The 23,587-nt window shown below is 39.5% G+C and overlaps 1 protein-coding gene and 1 long non-coding RNA gene across 3 annotated transcripts in view; one reads left to right on the top strand and one right to left on the bottom strand.

Annotated features, from left to right (window-relative positions):
- LOC119474754 (neuroblast differentiation-associated protein AHNAK) overlaps window positions 1-18,043 on the bottom strand; it is a 32,189-nt gene extending 14,146 nt beyond the window's left edge. Inside the window, exons 1-5 of the mRNA XM_037746961.1 lie at window positions 16,899-18,043; window positions 4,668-4,717; window positions 3,719-3,829; window positions 439-552; window positions 160-313 (exon numbers count right to left, since the gene is read on the bottom strand). Of these exons, the coding sequence (XP_037602889.1) occupies window positions 160-313; window positions 439-552; window positions 3,719-3,829; window positions 4,668-4,717; window positions 16,899-16,956 (487 nt within the window). The 5' untranslated portion in view covers window positions 16,957-18,043. The remainder of the gene's footprint in view (window positions 1-159; window positions 314-438; window positions 553-3,718; window positions 3,830-4,667; window positions 4,718-16,898) is intronic.
- The window catches only part of LOC119474794, a 44,651-nt gene that overhangs the window by 13,529 nt on the left and 7,535 nt on the right, over window positions 1-23,587 (top strand). Inside the window, exons 1-3 of one of the 2 annotated variants that reach the window (XR_005203654.1) lie at window positions 2,025-2,079; window positions 3,754-3,845; window positions 16,581-16,692. This is a non-coding gene — a long non-coding RNA (uncharacterized LOC119474794). Of the gene's footprint in view, window positions 1-2,024; window positions 2,080-3,753; window positions 3,846-16,580; window positions 16,693-23,587 lie in introns of those variants that run through there. The other variant, XR_005203653.1, reaches the window with a different exon arrangement.

Raw genomic sequence — 23,587 nt, 5'->3', positions numbered from 1 at the left:
AATGTTAGTACTAGTTATTTGTAATGGGATTTCAAACTCTAAAATTGGAAAATATACAACAACACACAACACAAAATTTAAAAGTACCATTGATTTTCCAATGGACCCAATTAGTAGCTTCATTAATTCTCAATCAAATTGGTTTTACTGCTAGTTTACCTTCTTTCAGTTTCAGACTTTTTGAGGCAGGTGACTCTGGAACCACTTCCTTAATGAAGATCCCCTCTTTCCCTCCTCCACCATAAACGAGACCCTCTGAACATCCATCTTGGGCTGTTTTCACGATCACCCCAGACTCGGGGCTGTGAACTTCCTGCCGACACATCGAAATAGACAGGATAAAATCATTTTACCTTTAGCCGTGCTATTCTCTGCTGCAGCACAGCCTGAAGGCATTCTCAGATACAGTACAGAGAGGAGAAGGTGGGAACGTCTCACCTTCAGTTTACTCATCTTTGAAGTCGAACGCTTTTCAAACATGGACCCAAGCCCAGACTTTTTAGTTTTCTTTCCACTGCCACTTTTCTGGTGTGGGTCATGCTCCGCTTCACACTAAAAGAAAAATAGAGGAAAATTGAATTCTAACTAAACACGATACTGAAAAGAGATTACTGCTGCAGTCAGAGCTTCCGCCTTATTTAAACAAAGAAGGCGAGAGATATTTCATCAACGGGCTTTGCAAGAATTTGCTCTGAGAGGGAGGGGTAATACACTACATACATTCATACATGGGAGTAGCTGAGTCTGGATCATTATTGCAATATGCAACAGTAAACAAAACACAAAGCCCATCTTACAACACACTCTGTTGACACAAATACAGATCCTGATCCGTGTAGTGGGGTCATTGATATATTGTTTAAATTACTGATTTGTGCACTTAATATACTTGAATTTAATTCACATGATTTAGTGTTTAAAGGACCAGTGTGTAGGATTTCGGGGGATCTGTTAGCAGAAATGGAATATAATATTCATAACTATGTTTTCATTAATGTATAATCACCTGAAACTAAGTTTCTTGTTAGCTTATAATGAAGCAAAGAAACGAAACTCCGGTGTTTTTATGACAATAGCCTCTGCCGCCATTTTAGACTGAAAACGCTTATTATGTATATAATATTTTATTGTTCAACACAGGCCATTTCGGTATAATATGACAATAGAATAGAAATAATTTTGTTTGGCTTTTGCACAGCACTTTTTAGGCGGACATTTTACCAGCGTCCGGGAGTCGCTTTCAGTCCAAAATGGCGGAAGCGTAGCTCTGCTGCTGGGCACAATGGAACGAACAAGTGACTTTCACTTCTCGGCCATATAATGTACGTTCTTTGATATAGGTGCTCTTTACAGAGTCCGCCATGTTGCACCGCCATGTTTCTACAGTAGCCCAGAACGGAGAACCAAACTCTGGCTCTAGAGAGCCTTTCGCTTTTTTAAACCCCTGAAAGGTAGGGGTAAGCGGAAGGGTATTCAGTTGGTTGCAATCTACAACCACACCACTAGATGCCACTAAATCCTACACACTGGTCCTTTAAGAGCCACAAAACCAGAGTATATCCACATATCGCGGTCCAACACCAAGATACATTTGTATTAAATACAAGCTGTCCATAGTGAGAGTGTAGTGTAGGTGAGATCATTTGTATATCAATTACTCGCCGTGTGTTTCAGGAAGAAAAACTTAGTTTTTCTCTCATGCCTCCACGGTGAACGGAGAATCCAAAAATGGTGTAAATCCTTGATGAATTGAAGTATATGAACTCCAGGATTAACAACAGCAAAACTATATCCATTTACAAACTCTCACACTCGAGCAGTATAATCAAAATCTCATTTATCCAGGCATATGCTCACTACTTCCCAAACTACAGTATATAAAACACCACTACTGTCTCATGCTTGACATGCATGCTGCGAGTCTGTGCATGAGACGGTAGTGGAAACGTATTTTTGATATAGTTTTGCTGTTGTTAAACCTGGCCTCCATTTACAATTTACTCTGCTTTCAGATTCTCTGCTCACCGTGGAGGCATGAGAGAAAAACTAAGTTTTCTTCAGGATTCAAGGTAACACAGGGTGAGTAATCGAGATACAAATGGTCATTTTGTGGATGAAGTTAATTTGAGGGAACAATTATTAAAGTAATGGAACAATTTATCAGAAAAGTCCCCCCCCTCCCCCGCTTAGCAGGATTTGTACAACAAGCTGTAATTGGTTTTGTTTCCTCGGAGGCTGCGGCTACTTCAAGGTTGAGAACAGAACATTTTCCTCCATCAAAGATTTAGTTTTAAAGGCGCTGACAGAAAAACACATTTCGAGGGTGGCAGCCAAACATCAACACACCAAACTTAATTACATATCTCTGTTAACACTACTGTTTCACTACCCTTTGTTGTAGTCATCACAGATACTCCTCATACTTTGATTTTAGAAGACGAATAGCTTCATGTGAGCATAAAGGAGCCAAATACAGCAGCTTGCTTCTCTGTTGGTCACAAGCTCATTATTCTAACTTCATTTGTCTACGGCCTAAACAGAATATACTGTTGAATGACTCAGTGTGCTTACAAGTCTTTAAGTAACCAGGTTATAGTCTGTTCTCTGTAGTAACCTGATTTCTAAAATGTCATGTTAAAAAGAAACCCCAGTTGAGGTGAGAGATTAAGTTAAACCCAGTGATTTCTGTTTGATTACATTTTAACTGCGTAGCCAGGTTATTGAAGCGCATATAAACAGGTTCTCTGATTTAGATTAGATTTCTCTGGTTTCTCCCTGTAATGTGGTTTGTTGTGTCCATGTAGAAGAATGGTTAGGACTGTGTATTGGCAAGAATCTGGTGATACAATACGTATCATGATACAGGGGTTACTACACTGAGAGGTCGCATCTCTTTGCATGTAAACTATTAAAGGGACTGTTTGTAAGTTTTTAAGCGTATAAATGTGCCGGGTCGGGACACATGCGCGCTCGCATATGTGCGCTAGCGTGTGGCTGAAGTCACTGCTCCGCTGCCTGCTTGCCTTCACTCACACACACCGCGCGCGTTCTCGCGTACTCGCTCCACCTCTAGACGAGCATGCGCACTCACTCCACACTGCAGAAGAGTTAGTTTAGCTCTGAGAATATCTAGTGAATGTTCAGTGGACGTTTGTGCAGAAATAACTGCTGCAGCTCCTCCAGACCAACAGAGGTTTTCCGTGTCTTGTGAAGTGACGGGGCTCCGCGGAGAGAAACGTTGTCGTCTCATTACCGACCAGGTGCCGGTGTCTACCCTGCTCACTCCGGCTGCGGGTGGAGACGACAATGTTACTCGTTGCTACTTTCCTGCATCAGCCTGCGCTGAAGCAGGAAAAGCCAACACTAGGATCAGCAGTGATTCATGGAGAGACCTTCGTCTGGTCAGCTAACATTACTGCCAAGCAGCTGAAATATAGAGGGATATTGTGGTTTTAGCTGACGTGTGTTGCCTCACTGTTTTGAGCGATGCTCGTTCAGGTATATTTAGAGCGAGCAAGCGCGAGCCCGACGCTGACTTTCGTTGACTTAACGGCCACAGGTGTCGCTGTTAACAAGCATTTCTGAAAGTTACAAATAGTCCCTTTAATTAAAAATCACTATTGTTTTTGAGAATCCAAAACAGTTTCACAAAACATATAATTGGGATATTCTTTATTTTCTTACACCCCTAGTGGCAGTGTGATGTTGCTGTGTGTACCTCTTTGTCACTGTCGGTGTATTTTTCAGTTTCAGGATACTCCTCGACGGGGGACGATCCTTGAGGCCGCGGTCGCTCTCTCTCTGTGAACTGAGATGGCTCGTCACATGTCTGCGTGGACAAGAAGGTCAGTCAGTCACATGGTCTGTTCCCAAAAACAGCAATGCATCATTTCAAAGACATATCCTGACATTTGAGTCAGTTTCAGTCAGACATTTTTTTTCAACTCCTCTCCTTCAGCCACCTGAAAAACAGTTTTAATGTTAAAACTCGCGTCTCTGCACCTGCAGCTTGAACCACAACGGTGTGGAGAAAACTGTATCTAAAATAGTGTGATAACACCTTGCTATGCCAGAGACAGCATTTCCGGGCTGTTTGGCTGCGTGGCATTTCATAATTGTCACATTACTTAGCCGGTCTGTCAGTCCAACACCAGAGCAAAATATCTCAAAAATAATTTTATTTATTCTCTTATATTTGGTGCAGATATTAACGGTCCCCAGAGGATTCATCCTAATGACTTTAGTGATTCTCTGAATTTTCACCTAGCAACACTAATCGATCAAACAGTTTGTGAAAGGATATTTCTGAAATTAATGACTGAAATCCTGTAAGCTTTACTTTGTGATTAATGCTAAAATAGCATGCAAACATTATGCTGTGTTCCCGACAACTCAGAGGTTGGAAGTTCAACCGGAAATGTGTATAAATACCACGACATTACAAGGATATTCCAAGTGTTGTGAGTATGCATTTTAGAAGTGATGGATTAAGACCAAAGACAGCTGATCAGGACATCCCTAGTGTATATACGTGTATAACTGTGTTCAGTTTTAACATACTATTTTTTTCTGTTGATTGAAGCCAAGACAAAAACCTTTAGTGACTGATGAAGAAATCAAACAGAAAGACACAAACTAAAACATGAATTTCACTTTCAGTTACTCACTGAATCGTCCTCGGTACCGGGCTCTGGTGCTCTCAGCCTTCGACCCGCACCTGTTCACAAGAAAACACAGAAAATAGACAAAACATAAGTACCAAAATAACACCTGCTATGACAACTGCTAATTGTAATAGTATTTTAGTAAATAGTAGAGCTTCATTTAGGGGAGTTGGGAAACATTGATACAGTATAGTATTGCAATATTTTGCGTGGCCATATCGTATCAATCCGCGGACGTCAAGTATCGATCTTTTATTATATAAACTATTAACCTCTTAACCTCCGCTATTCTGTCTTTCAGATGTTGTAGCTCAGTCTTAAAGCTAGAGTGAAGATATCATATAGAAAACCTAAAGAATCGATTGGTACCAACCATGTCATGTTAGCTTGTTAGGAAGAACGCTAAATAACACTCCAAAGTAAATTTTGGTGAGGAAAAACTGCACTTTCAAAGACGTCCCTTGACCTGAAAATGGGTTTTATGTGTACACACATACATTTTTTATGCTAAATGCAGAACCTGCGAGGCTTTCTGGACAATATTTATCATTAATTTGTGTTGTTAATTGATTTCCAATAATACATATATACGTAAATTTACATAAAGCAGCATATTTGTCCACTCCCATGTTGATAAGAGTATTAAATACTTGACAAATCTCCTTTTAAGGTACATTTTGAACAGATAAAAAATGTGTAATTAATCGCGATTAACTATGGACAATCATGCGATTAATCCCAATGAAATATTTTAATCGACTGATAGTCACAATATATGTTATCGCAATACTCAGCATGCAAAAGTATCGTGATGATATTGTATCGTTGGGCCTCTGGTGAGTCCCACCTCTAGCTTCATTCAACAAGATTACGTACTTAATTACTTTATTTTATTGTAGTAAATTATGAAAAATACAATCTATAAAGTTATTCAAGCGGGGTTTGATGCAACACAGAAACTGCGTAAATATAAATGCACAAAACAGAAGTTAAGTTTTCCTGCATTTCTATTTTCTAAGCGGTAAGCTGAGCCTTTCACCCGGTCTGACTCCTGACGGTTGCTGTGAGGCTCACAGAGAGACACTGGAGCCGATGATGAGACTATTTAGAGTTCTTCCTGGCAATAATTCTCCAGAGACGCGCTGCCTCCTTCGCCTGTTAAGTGATCCACTCTATTGATCCGCAGATAAGACTCCCTGCTCAGCCCCTCAAGGCAGCTGAAAAGGGAAAGTCTGACTCCAAATGAATATGGTTAGTCAGATTATTGTTATTACCCGCTCTGAAACCTAACCTCTACTCCATCTGAATCCATTTTAAACCCATTCAGCCGTTTTAATGTGAGGTATCTGGATTCCTACTTCGGGATGAAGTCCATTTGTTAGTAGATCAAATGTTTGGAGTTAAAAAAAAAAGCAAATTCCCAAATTAATACGTTTGCATAAATCAAGGATTGTGGAGAAATGTGTCGCTCTGTCCTCCACATTTTCTGTGGTTTTAGATCCTCATTGGCTAATTAATTCATATCATCAAGAGACCATCAATCAGCGGATGTTATGTTGTCAGTAGATATTAGTATTGAATGAATGCGGTTGCACTCCCACATGGAGAGTCAAATTATTTCCATTGCAGATAAATGTGTTTCTTCTTTAAGCAGCTGATCAATCTCTTTCTATTGAGGGACAGTGACAAGTATTTCTAAGTCTTACTGAAGCACCAAACTACTCAAATCAAGAAAATAAAGGATAACGTCTCTCAAAACGTCTTATGTTTGCATGAACATCGTATCAACTCCCATAAACTGCAACGGTTTTGTAGTTCAATTCTTTCACATAACGGAGCAGTAAAGTTAATCAGTGGACAATTTTAGCAAAAGCAATATAAAACATTAACTAAAAGAACTTTTGCAGCATAATTAAAATCTTAAATGTGTGTCAATAATTGGAAGCCTTTGAGTGAAGGTTATGAGCTTTACTAGAAAAAATAAACTTAATTTAAACGTGATTAATTGCGTGATTGTCCATTAATCGCACATTTTTTTTATCTGTTCAAAATGTACCTTAAAGGGAGATTAGTCAAGTATTTAATACTCTTATGCAAATGTATGTATATATTTATTATTGTAAATCAATGAACAACACAAAACAATGACAGATATTGTCCAGAAACCCTCACAGGTACTGTATTTAGCATAAAACAATATGCTCAAATCATAACATGGCAAACTGCAGCCCAACAGGCAACAACAGCTGTCAGTGTGTCAGTGTGCTGACTTGACTATGACTTGCCCCAAACTGCATGTGATTATCATAAAGTGGGCATGTCTGTAAAGGGGAGACTCGTGGGTACCCATAGAACCCATTTACATTCACTGATCTGGAGGTCAGAGGTCAAGGGACCCCTTTGAAAATGGTCATGACAGTTTTTCCTCACCAAAATTTAGCTGAAGTTTGGAGCGTTATTTAGCCTCCTTCATGACAAGCTAGTATGACATGGTTGGTACCGATGGATTCATCAGGTTTTCTAGTTTAATACGATACCATGATGATCTTCACTCTAGCTTTAAAACTGAACCTGCTACAACCTAAAAATCGCAAGTTGCATTAATGCGTTAAAGAAATTAGTGTCGTTAAAACAAATTTGCGTTAACGTGTTATTATCGTGCTAACTTTGACAGCCCTAGCTTTTAAGTATATTTAATGTTTCTGTATCAAAATAGTTACCACAAGTAGAGACTAAACTTTCTGTGAAATAATTTGGAAACAAACTTTCTTCAGGCAAGCAATTGATGCAAAATGTATGATTTTGGGGTTTAATGTTCATTTAAAACCCTGAAAAAGGGTAAAATTGTGTTAAATTATTCTGGAGTATGCACAGTATTGAACCATAGACTGTATATAAGAAGTCGACGTAGTCACCGTCACCCATTGATTTGTGGACTACGGTTTTGAAGCCTCGAGTTTGGCATTTTGGCCGTCACCATCTTGTTTTTTTGCAGCCAGAAGTGACACGAGACGGTGGAGCTAAATATAACCAAACGCTGAATAAGACATTTTAGGCAACCAAAAAGGTTATAATTATGAAGAAGGAGAGAACACACTGTGAAAGGGTTAAAGATCTAAGATGAAAACACGGACAACTCCCAGACCGGACAACGCCGTGGTAGCGACCTGTCAATCACAAGGTAGCCCCGCCCTAAAGCATCCCCTGCTTTATGGTCTGTTTGACTCTAAATGGGACCATCATTCACTAAATGAACATCATGCTGTATTGAAGAAGACTTGAAACTAGCGATTGAGATCATAAACTCATGTTTACAATGTTTACTGAGGGAATAAATCAAGAGAGAAGTAGGCTCATCTTCTCATAGACTTCTATACAATCAGACATCTTTTAGCAACCAGAGGAGTCGCCCCCTGCTGGCTGTTAGAGAGAATGACAATTTAAGGCACTTCAGCATTGGCTTCACTTCTCAGAAACTGTATTCAACACATACTGTATACTGCAGCACCATAGTTTCTCAACTAACACCCCACCCACTGCTTTAATGTATGTCATGTGAAGAGCTCTGACTGCCTGTGTACAGTAAGTGCATTAGAAGACAGTTATAGTAAGAGATTCCCCCTACTGTATCAGGGTGTGTTGCTGCTACAACTCTTTTGATGTCTTCCAGTCAGGTTTTCGACGAAACCACAGCACTGAGACTGCTCTTGTTAAGGTCTTCAATGACATCCGATTGAACACAGACAGTGGTAGAACTACGGTTTTAGTTTTACTGGATCTCAGTGCTGCATTCGACACGGTTGACCATAATATATTACTAGACCGACTGGAAAACTGGGTGGGTATTTCTGGCATAGCACTCAGCTGGTTTAAATCCTACCTAAAAGACAGGGACTTCTTTGTGTCTATAGGTAATTGCAAATCTGAGCTGAACAAAATCACATGCGGAGTTCCCCAAGGCTCCATCTTGGGGCCTCTTTTGTTTAACATCTACATGCTCCCACTGGGTCAGATTTTTGAGAACAACAAAATAAATTACCATAACTATGCAGACGACACACAAATTTACATAACTCTATCACCAGGAGACTACAGTCCAATACAAGCACTGAGTGAGTGCATTGAACAAGTCAATAATTGGATGTGCCAGAATTTTCTTCAGCTGAACAAAGACAAAACTGAGGTTGTAGTTTTTGGAGCCAAAAAAGAAAGATTAAAGGTTAGTGCTCACCTACAATCTGTGATGTTAAAAAGCTCAGACCAAGCCAGAAACCTTGGTGTAGTCATGGACTCAGACCTGAGCTTTAACAGCCATATTAAGACAATTACAAAGACAGCCTTCTATCACCTGAAGAATATAAGAAGAATTAGAGGACTGATGTCTCAGCAGGATTTGGAAAAACTAGTACATGCATTTATCTTCAGCCGACTTGACTACTGTAACGGCGTCTTTACCGGTCTTCCTAAAAAATCGATCAGACAGCTGCAGCTGATTCAGAACGTTGCTGCTAGAGTCCTCACTAAGACCAAGAAAGTGGATCACATCAGTCCAGTTCTGAAGTCTCTACACTGGCTGCCTGTCTCTCAGAGAATTGATTTCAAAATACTGCTGCTGGTTTACAAAGCACTAAATGGTTTAGGGCCAAAATACATTTCTGATCTTCTGCTGTGTTATGAACCATCCAGACCTCTCAGGTCATCTGGATCAGGTCTGCTTAGTGTCCCCAGAGTCAGAACTAAACATGCAGAAGCAGCATTCAGTTTTTATGCACCAAATATCTGGAACAAGCTCCCAGAAACCTGCAGGACCGCTCCAACTCTCACTTCTTTTAAAACAAAGCTTAAAACTTTCCTGTTTGCGGGTGCCTTTCATTCTGACACTGCACTATAACTTTTACTCTTTTGAGTTTTATGCAATTTTAGCTTCTATCCTAGCTTTTATTTTTAGCTTGTTTTTATTTTCTAATCTTTAATGTTTTAATGTTTTTATGTTTTTATAACTGTTTTAATTATTTCTTAATGTTCTTTTGCATTTTGTCGCAATGTTCTTGAATGTTTCTGTAAAGCACTTTGAATTGCCCTGTTGTTGAAATGTGCTATACAAATAAAGCTGCCTTGCCTTGCCTTGCCTTGCTTCAAGGTTGATAATTCAAGGAGCTATCAAATGACATTATAGCTCTGATACTGAAATTGCACCTGAAACACAACCTGCTCTGTCATCATAGACATACAGTGCATTGCTCTGACACCAGAAATAACATCAGAGAACGTTGATCTGACAGAAAAGTAGCTTCACACTGTGAACTCTGAACACAACCACGGTGTTGTGAAATACAACAATCAGCTGCCTGCACCATCCTTCTCATCACCTTCCCTCTCTTTCACACCAGGTATGACTAACAACAAAACTCTCAGATTTTAGAGCCCCATTATGTGAAATCAAAGAACTCACCTTCCTGCTGCTGTTTGTTTAACTCCGAGGTGTTAATAACACGCCATCCAAACTGCCTTTAAACATTCCTGTGAGCGAGTGTGACTGCTGCCAAAGTGGCTAAAGTGATTTGTTCAGTCTCACGGACGAAGGAGGCGGGAACACTTTTAGGTTGCAGTCACACCTCGCCTGAACTTGTGTCAACTAAACTGAATTAAGTGCTCCTGTTGACTTTGGTTGACACACTTTGCACCACGTATTCCTTAAAATAACCTTCAATCTATCATGAATTAATACCACGCCTGTTAAAGTTTCTTAATTCATTAATTAAGGGGAAGAACATCTTAAACACTTTCTCAATTTTTGACAGTTAACTCTCTAATATGACTTCATATTTTATAAAGGCGTCTGCCATCGCTGCATTAAATACCTGTGATGAATTAAATTTACAAAAATAAACTTTTAATTAAGTAGAATAAAGAGAAGATAATGAATCTAAAGACATTTAATAGAATCCGGAGAAACTTAATGAGCCTTTTCACATAATCAACCAATTAACAAACCCATGCACAAAACACATTAAAAACAATTTGGCCATCTTTGTGTTATTGTTGGCAAGCTGATGTTAGCTCAAAGCACAGTACACCCTCACAGAGTTCCTAGAAGACTCATGCGACCTATTCGTACGGGACCAGTATTACCAGGAGACCTCATGTGATTTAGATATTACCGCCCTACGTCTGTGTTTCGTGTGGTGCGTTCACGCGGGATAAGTCTGTATTTTACTAGAATTTACTGACGTTATCCTCCGGATATGATGTCAAGGCTCTGCACAACATTTGCTTATATTAAAACTATTATACTATATAATATTTATATTTAATTGATTTAATTATAAATATTCTTATATTGTTTAGGCCTGGTTATGTTTATATGATATTCACTAAGACCTCTTGCTCCAAATTGGTCTCCATGCTGTGTAGCGAGATGATGGAAAGAGGCGGAAAAAAAGGCGCAGAGAAAACAAAAAACTTTGCAATTGTGCCGATTCGCACGGGATTAATATTATCACTAGGGTTTAGGGATGCACCAATACTGATACCGGATCGGATATCGGGCCGATACTGACTCAAACAGCTGAAAAATGTCGATCAGTGTTTCCCAAAGCCCAAGATGACGTCCTCAAATGTTGTTTTTTTATCCAAAACTCAAAGATATTCCGTTTACTGTCATAGAGGAGTAAAGAAACCAGAAAATATTCACATTTAAGGAGCTGGCATTAGAAAACTTTGACTTTTTTGCTTAAAAAAAATTACTCAAACCGATATATCGATTTTCAAAATAGTTGGCGATTAATTTAATAGTTGACAACTAATCGATTAGTCCTTGCAGCTCTAATTATCACAAGACAAAATATGGTAGGTAATTTGCGATGGAATTTTTACTTGATAAATTACAGACATGTCAGATACTAATGGGATTAAGATTACAGATGAACTCTGCAATTATTACAAATCACTAGAGATCCCCAGGTAATGCTCGTCCCGTGCTAATAGAGCTTTAGTTCTGTTAGTGTGCAGTTTACTTAATGGAAACAATTAAGAATTTAACCCTCCTGTTGTCTTCTCGTCGACCATGCAACTTTTGTCTTCCCGGGTCAAAATGAACCCGGTCTGGTTTGACTTTTTATAAAGCATACAGTATAAACTATCACCCAATTCTGTGTTACACCTTTTTGGCCGACTTCATTCCTAATTGTTAAGTTTTACTCTTTTTTTGGGTGACATTAAGGTTAATAAACCTAATTTCCGTGAAATTCTACCTAAAAAAAAAAGCAGATATTGTGAATTATTTTGACTAAAGTTATTATCAGAGGAACATAATGTTGATGTATTATCACATACTGGTATATGTAAACTTTTAGCCAGAATATTGTTTTGATTAGGCAACCATCTATGTTATTTTGGGGCAATTAGATTAAAGAAATCCATATTTATGATATAATGAAGTTAGAAAACGGGTCAAATATGACCCGAGGACAACAGGAGGGTTAAGAAAGACAACAATTTGTTTTGGTTGGTAGTGTTAAGTCCATCTCTCTCGTCTTATCTTTACATCAGATTGGTACACACATGGTGCAGTTGTAGATATATCACGTTAAACATCAGTCCCCAAAACTTGCTAATCTGTTAAATGTGCTTCTTGAAATGCAAACAGGTCAGGAGACGGATATGTAGTTATTGTTTCAGCCATGACAAACGGATTAGACGGAGGAGACACACCTAGAAACAGGAAGTAGTTTGACATTGAAATAGTGAGGTGGAAAATAAATAAAAGATGTGGACATATTGACATTCAAATCTGACAACTGTCCAACCATCTCATAAGAAGTTTCCCACCAGTTTCTTGTTTTACACAACCTGTTTGACGAGTGTGTTTACAGCTACAGAATTAAATAGTTAAATTAAATTAGCCAGAGCAGCTGAAATCTGTCATGTGCCATGTAGCTGCTGTCGTAGTGATTCGATGTGTGCAGGGAGCTTTGTGGAGCATTCAGGCCCCTGGCATGACTGGATGATGTATTTCTGATGTTATTCACCTCATTAATTCAGGCGGATGTCCAGTGTTCCTGCCCCAACTACTGGCACCGCACATGTGGAAACTCCTTTCTCAAATATTTGTCATGTGGGTGCTGCAGAGAGCCCGATAACGACGCTCACTGCCGACTGAAATAGTCAAAATAAAATCACATATTTACTTGTTTGACTTACAGATTAGATATAGTAAATATTATAATATAAGGTCGATAGCTGATTGAGCTACTTTGACGCTGATATTCTGCAGGTATTAAAGCGGTCGATGCTGAAGTGTTTTGTGGTGCAGATCCTGCATGATTCATATTTGGGTGCAACTGCAGCTCTTGGATTTTGGGTGTGGCTCGTCCCTCAGTGCCGATGTGACGAAGGCTTAGAAACTACCGCGACTGCAAACAATACTGATGAGAAACTCATCTTTCCCAACACAACGTTGTGACAGTGAACCTCTCATATACTTGTCTTGGCATTGATTCAAATCACAAGATCTTACAAAAACAAAATCGTAGAAATGTAAATCAGTTTGTGGATTTACTCCCGACTGAAAAGCCGAACTGTATTGTGTTAGTCGCTTATCCTCAGCTCATCCGTTACGTAACCACCTCCTGCTCCAGTTTGTGTTTCCTGTTATAAAAACACCTGGAAGGCTCCCTAAAGCTCCCCTCTTCACTAAACTAATAGAAAGTTATACAGCTCATTATCTGTGCTCTCGGATTTGGATTCTGCTCATTTTTTTTGTGAGACACAAGCTCCTTTTCTCTGGAAGTCCGTCTGTTTGGATCCAAATTATAATAAGATTTGAGTGAAGGGAAGGAGAAATTAGATTTTCTGGATGGATTGTATGAACATGAGACTGCAAAAGCGCATGCTTTCAATCTGCTGCAAACTTACAGCGAGTTTCATCACAGCTCGGGAATTCGTATCTTAATCTGCTTGTATTGCCATGACATGCAATTACACCGAAAACATAGACACACGATATTACTGCAGGTCAGCAGTGTTCACCTGGGTTGAACTGTGTTTGCAAACACTCCCTGGTGTTTGTTTTGCCTCGCATGCCTGCAGCACAAAGTGACTCAGATTTAATCGGGGTCATTTCGTTGAGTTAGTTAGTTAGTTAGTTTAGTTGATTGAAGGGTCTGATAGGTATATCAGTGATTGAACCGATTACTACCACAGTTGTACCAAATACCACAGTCATGTAAATAGTCTGGATAATTTTTCATTTAATTCACTTTTTTTTTTGAGAATTGATGCCAAGCAACTCAAAGTTCCCCTAGTCTGCATCTACTCTGGGTTTAAGTGTCTTATAATGGTCTAAACGATATTTCTAGAAATTGATTAAAGTAAAATCAACACATTCTCACTCCCAACTCCTCAAATACCACCGCTTGGCAGTTCCCCTCGACTTCGGAGACCGACGCACGGGGTACCCCTCTTGCATTACTTTTGGAAAGACCGTGCATGGATGGTGTGTCAATATATGAGCGTTACATGCGTAGTGTCCTTTCAAAATAAACATTGTTTTCACAGGAAGTTAGGTTTAGCCAACACAATCACTTAGGTAGGGTTAAGAAACGGTCGTGGTTGACGTTAACTTCACTGACTAACAACTGATGATACCGACGAAAGTCTTGTTTGTTTCATTCTTTCTAACAGCCAGCAGGGGGCGACTCCTCTGAGGTCAGATTGTATAGAAGTCTATGAGAAAATGAGCCTACTTCTCACTTGATTTATTACCTCAGTAAACATTGTAAACATGAGTTTATGGTCTCAATCACTAGTTTCAAGTCTTCTTCAATACAGCATGATGTTCATTTAGTAAATTATGGTCCCATTTAGAGTCAAACAGACCATAAAGCAGGGGATGCTTTAGGGCGGGGCTACCTTGTGATTGACAGGTCGCTACCACGGCGTTGTCGTCATATTTTCGTCTTACAACTTTAACCCTTTCACAGTGTGTTTTCAGTTCATGAAAGTTAATTATGACCTTTTTGGTCGACTAAAAATGTCTTATTCAGTGTTCGGTTGTACTTAGCTCCACCCTCTTGTGTCACTTCTGGTTGCAAGAAAACAAGACGCCGACGACCAAAATACAGAACTCGACACTTCAAAACGGCAGTCCACAAACCAATGGGTGACGTCACGGTGACTTCACGGTGACGTCACGGTGACTACGTCCAATTCTTATATACAGTCTATGTATTCAACCCTCACCAGCCATTGGGCGTGGTTTCAGAGCCTTCAGCGGACTCGCCCCCAGCATTTCAGAGCAGAGAAAACTGCTTATTTTTTATGATTTTGAAACCTAATTTGATATACTTGCCGAATTTTTTAATCATTCAAATTTGGCTGGGTGGTTAATAACACATTTTTCAGAACATACATTTATTTTTGCTTCACCCAGACTTTAAATACGAGTTCCTTGAACCCCAACTGATTGTCAAAACTGTAAATAAAAACAAACATATAAAACCAATGTCCACCTGATGCACCAAGCAGGTTAAAACAAATCCTCAGATTGACTCTTTCCACTGAATCTGGTCGGCACAGAGTGACAGCAGCTTCACATATTAAACTATTCAAGTGGTGCGGTATTGATTCAACAGCAGGATTTGTCCCGACTGAGAGGCTGCTGGTTCGTAATGGATCAGGATGGTCTGATTTAGGCTCCACTGTCGAGCAGAGCGGCCTCTCTGTCTGGCTCACTTCCTAGCAGTAAATTAAGCTCTCTCCCTCTTTATCTCTCTCTCTCTCTCTGACCTTGAGAAGCCTCTCACAGCAACACAAATCTCTCCACATCTTCAGGCAGATTTAATTAAAAGTAGCAGCAGAGCTAAATGAGGAGATTTGTGGGAAATGGAAAGGGGCGACATAAATTAATGAGACAGCAGATATTCACCTCCCTTTAACAGCGAACATCAACCTGAGCCCTTTCCTCAACATCAGCCAACACAACATATAACACAATATACAAACAATAACAATTATCTTCTAGGTACTTGAACTAGGCAGTTAAATGAGACATATTATAATTTCCAGAAAGATTTTTTTGTGATTCTCCCCAGACTATATATCCTCTACATGTCATGTCGGTGATGCAGCGATTTTTTTTGGCTCATTTCACTGTTTGATTTATTCCTCCTCTGCAAGAACTCCAACCCTGTAGCGTTTTAAAACATAATTTTTTTATCCACAATGTCTATAAAATTGTTGCTCATGTATCGGAAACTATGAATAAATCATAAACAAATGTGTAAATTAGATCTACAGGAACTATTTCCAGCAAAAAATGTTTTAAAATCAGCGTCGTCTATGTGCTTTACGACTTGCGTCATAAATCTTGCGTAAAATTTTACAGATTTGCAGTTCAAACGTTTTTTTCGCGCAGCATATTTTCAAGATTACAAGCATCGTCACGAATACATAAAGCTTTAATGTAATCGGTTTCACACAAACTACATAACTATGTTCTAAGCCCACATACGTGATCAGATATGGTTTATTTACATGGCATGTAGACATGTTAAGACATGTAAGCGGATCATCAACATCCATTTGATGTAACTCTGCGTTTATAATTGTGAAAAATCCATAATGCGGTGCATCAAGAGAAGCAGTAAGATGTGCATTGCGTAGGTTTTAGAGCTTTCAGCATCCTAAACTTTCAGAATTTTTTTTAGGTTACAACAGTAAAAGTGCTGCAAGGTTACAGGTAGTAGCGCTTCCCTCTTTCACATAAAGACTGCAGCTTTAAAGCTTAGATCTGTGGGTTTTTTTGGGGGAATGTTTCCACATTTCAGTAGCCCTTTTTCATGTTTACCCCCAGGAAGTTATCACTATTCCTGCCTCGCTGAACTGCCACAGTAACCGAGTCTGTTTGCCTTTCAGCCTCTGCTTCAAACACACAGCGGGAGGGAAACAGAGCTGCCTGACAACGTCGATGATGACATCTTCAAACACTCCCTCTGCGCTCTGCAGACACACCCAGCGCTCACTGCAGGTCAGCATCACAACTCAGCATCAGCATCAGCACCAGCACCATCCGCCTCACGCTCACTCACTCACACGTCACAAAAACAAACGTAATCTATCCCACTGCACTACTGAACACTGCTGCTGACTCAGTGAATTACACAGGGGGGGAAACAGCACAGACAAAGTCATACAGAGAGGGAAAAGAGAGCAGAGAGAGAGAGCGATGCCCACCCGTCCGTGAGGAGTCGGCGTGCCAGTTGGGGAAGGCCAGGTGGAAACAGTCGCACATGATGGCGGTGGTGGTGGAAGCGGTGGCAGAGGAGATGAGGTCCTGGGCCGGGCAGGCGAGGGATGACAGAGGGAGGGAGGAAGGGAGGGTGGTGGTGGAGGTGGTGGTGGAGGGTTAGGCAGGTGCTGCTGCTGTTGCTGCTGCTCCCTCCTCCCCGACTCGTCCTGGATCAGCCTGTGAGTGCAGGTCGCTAGTCGCAGCGCAGCGAAGGGGATGAGTTGCAGAAATAACCAGAGAGAGAGAAGAGAGTGAGAGCGCCGGCTGCTGCCTTCTCCGAGCTCAGAGCTGTCCACCGAGTGAAGGAAACTCCCTCGCCTGCCCCGTAAACATGGACCTCCAGCGCAGCACGCTAAGTTAATTATGGGAGGAGCTGCCCCCTCCTCTCAACTCACACAGACACATCCCTCAGTTCTCCTTCCACTCCTCCTCCTCTTCCTTCCTCTTCTTCCTCTCTCCTCTCTGTTCAGTCTCATTGATCGGCCTAATCGGACAAGGACACTCACGATGTCAGCTTCTGGCTCCAGCAGTGACGGGATGGCGGTGAAACAGTTTATTGACATGGAGCCATAACTCAATTTGACGCTGTGTACACTTTAGTTTAAAACCCCTTCATGGTGGACGGGGACAGGGGAGGCAAGACGATGGAGATTTCAGCTGGGAAAGCGTGAGAGGAAACCGAAGGACATCATCAAACATGCTACATGAGGACAGTCATGTTGGCCTGTGAGGCTGATAAAGTTTGGTGTTACGGTCAGGACAAGCAGCAGTTAGTTACAAGACCTTGAGATTTCACAGTGATAAGTGGAAGAACAGCAGTTCATCCTGGCCTAGACTGTCTCCACAAGAATAAGCATGTAGCTCAGTAACATACTGTAGGCCCAAATCCAATCCGGTCCCTTCACCCTCCCCCTCCGTGATGGAGTGAACTCCGTCTGTAGTCCCACTCACAGCTCAACGAAGCATCCTTCTTTAAGGTGGAGGGTAGAAATACAGCGACGAACTTCCCTCCCTTCCTATATACACTGGAAACAATTGCTGTTAATTTACAGCAGGATTTCAACAGTACTAACCTGTTATTGCTAAAAAACAGTGCATTACTGTTAATACAAAAGAAAACCTGTTAAATTACGCCCATAGGCCGTTTTTTAACTGAACTAAAACATCACTTTACTGCTGATCAGCTGTCTAAAGTATCATCAGTAACAGTTTCATGCAGTATGTTTTTAATTCTGGGACCTGATCTGCTCATGTGAGGCTTGTACATTGTACATGATTGTAAAATCAGTGAATTAGCTTTATTGTTCTTCACTCACATGTTGTTCTGGTTTGCATTCTGTACTTGTAGCCAGCTAGAGACAACAACAAGTCTATTATAGCCTTTTTCCTAACAAGTGCCTTTACTTGTATTTAGTGTGACTATTCCTATATGTCTGTAACCTGCTAAGTCTATTCATCTAGGCAAAAAATAATGTTTATTAAAATGTATGTAAAAAATAAATAGTGCATTAAAACAAATCAGTAAGATAATGTAAAAGAAAGGTGAAAAAGCAGCTATATAATGTATCTTTAAACAGTAAATTAAATGTAAAATACTGTGAAATTAATTAAAAAAACAACAGTTCAAACAGTATTTTTCATTAACAATACAAAGCTGTAAATTTCAGCAACAGAATTATAATGTTAATTTTACAGTAACATAAAGGCAACCCTGCTGCCAGTTCTTTACTTTACTTTTATTTTACTGGGACATTCTTAACAGTGCATATATACAGTATATATATATATATATATATATATATATAAACTTAGAGAAATCATAAGAAAATATAAACAAGAAATATGCATAATAGCAATACTAATAATAATGCTGAAAAATAGGATCTATCATTAAGTGTGTAAAAACGCAAAACTAGTATAAATAAATATGAATGTTAAATAAATGCATTAATAATGTAAACCAGATTATTGCACCACTTAATTATTGTACTGTTAAATCAGTATTGCACAGTTGAAGATATAATAATTTATGGGGTTATAGCTGCTGATAGGGGTAAAAAAATAATAAATATATGTTATATACTGTATATGTATAAATATACAACACTTTACAATCAAATGAACCGAGATTAGACAAGGGTATATTTGATCCTAAATACAATCTATTTAAGTTGATAATGTCTGTATGGCAATAAATTAGAATAAATTAAATCTCTATCTTAGTTTAAGCAGCTTATGAGTAATTGTTTGTACCGGTAGCCAAACAGAGCCGACATTGGAGCGTGTTCCATGACGAACACAAAGCGGCGTTGCACGTCGTCGGTAAGAGTTAAGGCTGGTTAAGTCGCCGTCGATGCAGGCTCGCTGTTGGAGGGTTTTACAGCCCACTCCCCGCTAATTGGTTTGGGATGGCACTTAATATGGTGCAAAAAACGCGCAAACGGAGTGGAAGTAGGTAGAGAGAGGGCGTGTCGGGGCCGGATTGGAATTGGGCCACACAGTATGAGGCATCCGGTGCACTGTGACGTCATGTAAAACACAAATAGAAGCTGTAAATACATGTTCAAATAGCAAATAACTGCGTTAGTCGTTGAAAAAGCGTACATCATGAATTCTAGATGCTGATGTGGGAATATGGAAAGAATGAACCTGGGAGCGGTGAAACGGCTGAAGTTGTGAGTTTAAAAGAAATCGACATCAGTCTGTCTGACATTGTTATCTTGTGATTAGATATTGTAATTTATGTCTGCACAGACACCCGTTCAACTTCAGTTCATAACGTGCTGAAATGACAGATCGATAAATAATTAGTTGAGCATCGGAAAAATAATGGACAAAAAGTTCTACAACCATTTAATCGTCATTGATTGATGTCACATATTCTCTGGCTTCAGCTTCTGAAATGTGATGATTTGCTCGCCGCTTTTCTCTTTTGACTCTGAAAACGTATTAAAGGGGACCTATTGTGCTTTTTCCCTTTACTTTAGTGTATTATGGAGTTTTTTGTGCATGTAAAAGTTTTGCAAAGTTACAAAGTCCAGGCCAAAGGGAGTTAATCTCTCCCACAGAAACACTGCTCCTGAACCCCCTGAAATGTCTTGATCGAAGTCCTTTTCTCCTGTAACATGGTGATGTCACAAAGTAAGACATTTGCATAATGGCTAGTTTGGCACGCTGCAGGATCTCAGAGCACAAGCACAGCCGATATGAGAAAAATAAAGCGTTTTTACACATTAAAGCATGCAAACATGTTCTAGTAGAAACACAAAATATAAGTATGCCCTGAAAATAAGCATAAAAGGTCCTCTTTAACAGCATTTTAAACAATTTTTGGGCATTTTATAGACTAAAGGATTCATCAATTAATTGAATAAATAAGCAACAGATTAATCTAGTTATTAGTTAGTTAGTTAGTTAGAGTTCATCTCCTACATTCAACTGCGTTTTCTAAAATTTCTGCCTCTTCTATGATGGATTTTTTTATTTAGCTTTTAAACGGCGGGTCCATCCAGGTTCTTTTCCAATTTTTACAAATGGAAACACTCACTCAGCCGTTAGCAAAAAGCAGTGATGTGGTTATCACAGTAAGCTAATCAATATTATGAATAATGTGAACGCTAGCAGCAGCTGAGTCGGCGTTAGCTTTGCTAAGTTTGGAATTAACTGAAAGGGTTAGCTTGGATGTTTTGAAGTGGGGTTGTACGTATACTCCCGTGTTCTGCAAGGTAAAATTACTGTTTTTGTGAATGGAGTCTGGTGGCTTTGAAGGGAGCGATATAACGGCTTCAGTTCCTCGTCAGAAAGGCCTGTCTGACAGTTTACGTGTGCACTAAATTTAAAATATTTTCACCGCTTTACCTTGCTGTCAGAAAGCCCTTTCTGACGGAGAACTGAAGCTGTTATATCGCTGTCTTCAAAACACAGGAGTCGCTGGTCTACCGCTGCATCGATCGGTTAGTTTGTTTGTGTTATTGTGTGACTTTCTGATCTGAACTAACGTGGCGTCCACAGCAGTACGTTGCTTAGCTTCCTCCCATTTGCTTCTTCAAACTGGGAGCACACCGACCGCCATCTAAGTTACCGTGTAACGTTAATACACTGACTATAAGAATGTTTATATATACTATACATGTAGCAGCGTCATCATGCAGAAACCTACAACAGGTCGTTTTTTGAAGGGCTTGGGAAAATAGCATTTTGATGCTAAAACATACCTACTTTAACCCAAATTTTAATGTTTGGATTTGAATACATAAGGAATATCACTGGGAAGCTGCAAAATGATATAAAAACCTACAAAAAATACCAAAATAATGGACCTGCCCTTTCAGTAATTTAGCTAAACACTCACTGGTGTGAGGATTTTTGGCTTGAAAATGACCTTATATGTCAAGCATATTTCAAGAAATCCCCTTGGGCTATAGGAAATTGTGATGAGCAATTATTTTTTTTCATTTTACCAATAATTTAATTGGGTTTTACAGGAAGAAAGACATAACAAACAACAACATGAAGTGATAAATACAGGGTACATCTCCAGTAGTAGTTTTTATATTTAGTCCTTTAACAAAGGCCTTGCTTGTCCTGAAATCCTGAAACAACCGACTCATTAGGTCTTTCCCTGAAACAGCCTGAACATGTGATTTTAAGCCATTACATCAGTAACATCGTGAAGGCCAGATGCACGTGAAGAAGAAGAAGCTTTTTAAAACTGATCAATTAAGACGTGGCTGCTGACCAAAACAACAACAAGCCTCAGGAGGAGGTTACTAATGTCGGCCGTATATTTACTCAGGTGCTGGTTTTACAGGATGACATCCCTTTCAAAGCTTCTGCACACATCCCGTCTGTCAGCATCGAGGTTTTTAATATAAAATCTATTAGTGCGTTTTACCTGCCCGCTGGCCGATATCCCACAAATCTGAACAAATCGCACTCTGCCACAAAGTCTGTGGGCGCTCTTTTTGTTTGATCGTCAGTCGGTGCTAAGTGATGTTTGGACCTGAGAGTGAAGCTAGCGGTGCATTAGCCACGTTGGGACGAGCGCTCGGATCAATAACGCAGAAAATGCAAGGCAGCATTATGGCGTGACAGGTATCAGGTGGCTCGTATTATCCAGGCCTTACCTCTAATATGTGTTTCTTCCTCTACAACATGTATGTGGCTAAATAACAAAGAGAGAGAGAGCTGCAATATTTCCAAATCATGCATCCTAGTGCTCCTGTGGACGGGCGTGTCTGCCACAGTGAGGCAAAGATAATAATATCAGGTATCAGGCTGATATTTTAGGCTCGTTCTCAAACGCTGCTGCTCGCTTGGCATGCAGTCACGTTCCCAGTAATGCAGCAGTTCGATCTGATAAAACATAATGAGCAATTATTCAAATGTGAGGAAACAATTACAGTTATTTTATCCCGTTATATATCGAACCACACATCAGTTAAACTGATTCAGTGATCCGATTTCTGCTTATAACAACGCCACATTTGTGTTTTTTTTATAAATGTTCTTATTGTGAATCTGCATTCAAGTCAGGGCAAATCCAGACAGATGAGATAATCTCTTTTTCTTCTTCTTCTTGGCTATGAGCACACGAAATGACACAGCATTTAGTTTTGGCACAAGTTCAAAAAACATTTCCAAACCTAAATCAATTTCTGGCTGGAGGAAAAAAAGGGGGCAAAATATTCACAATAGCTGACCAGCTGCATTTTCCTTTAACTAGACTGATGTGCCACCATATTCAGGTTGTTTATTTTCTGATAATAAATGTATTAAATTACATTTTTGAATGCTAAAAGACAAAAAGACACGAGTCAGAACAATGTGGACATCAATACCAGAGTCCGAAAAAGCAGATTGTGCTGTTCTGTGGTTTGTTGTTGTTGTATCCTTCTCAGGTAACATTTCTCACTGACCTTCAGAAAAGTCCTATTTATTATGTATATGATTATATTATGTACCATTGAGAGTAGGGCGTTTTTAAGTCTTATGCTTATATTGAATCAACTTTCCTTTCATATCACATAAGCTAGATAAAAACTAACACACAATAGCAAAGTTATAAACAAATAAACAACACAAAAATGTGAAATACTGGCATGTTTTATTGTGAAAGAGCTGACATGTGCTGTCTTTGTCAAGGTTGAAAGGATTAATACTAAGGCTGTCAGTCGATTACAATATTTAATCGCGATTAATTGCATGATTGTCCATAGTTTATCATGATTTATCGCAAATTAATCACACATATGTCATCTGTTCAAAATGTACCTTAAAGGGAGATTTGTCAAGTATTTAATACTCTTGTCAACATGGGAGTGGGCAAATATGCTGCTTTATGCAAATGTATATATATATTTATTATTGTAAATCAATTAACAACACAAAACAATGATAAATATTGTCCAGAAACCCTCACAGGTACTGCATTTAGCATAAAACAATATGCTCAAATCATAACATGGCAAACTGCAGCCCAACAGGCAACAACAGCTGTCAGTGTGTCAGTGTGCTGACTTGACTATGACTTGCCCCAAACTGCATGTGATTATCATAAAGTGGGCATGTCTGTAAAGGGGAGACTCGTGGGTACCCATAGAACCCGTTTACATTCACACATCTGGAGGTCAGA

This window comes from Sebastes umbrosus, chromosome 16 (genome assembly GCF_015220745.1).
Source record: "Sebastes umbrosus isolate fSebUmb1 chromosome 16, fSebUmb1.pri, whole genome shotgun sequence".
NCBI lineage: Eukaryota > Metazoa > Chordata > Actinopteri > Perciformes > Sebastidae > Sebastes > Sebastes umbrosus.
Note: the sequence above shows the minus strand (reverse complement) of the source record. Positions and strands in the feature narration are given on the sequence as shown.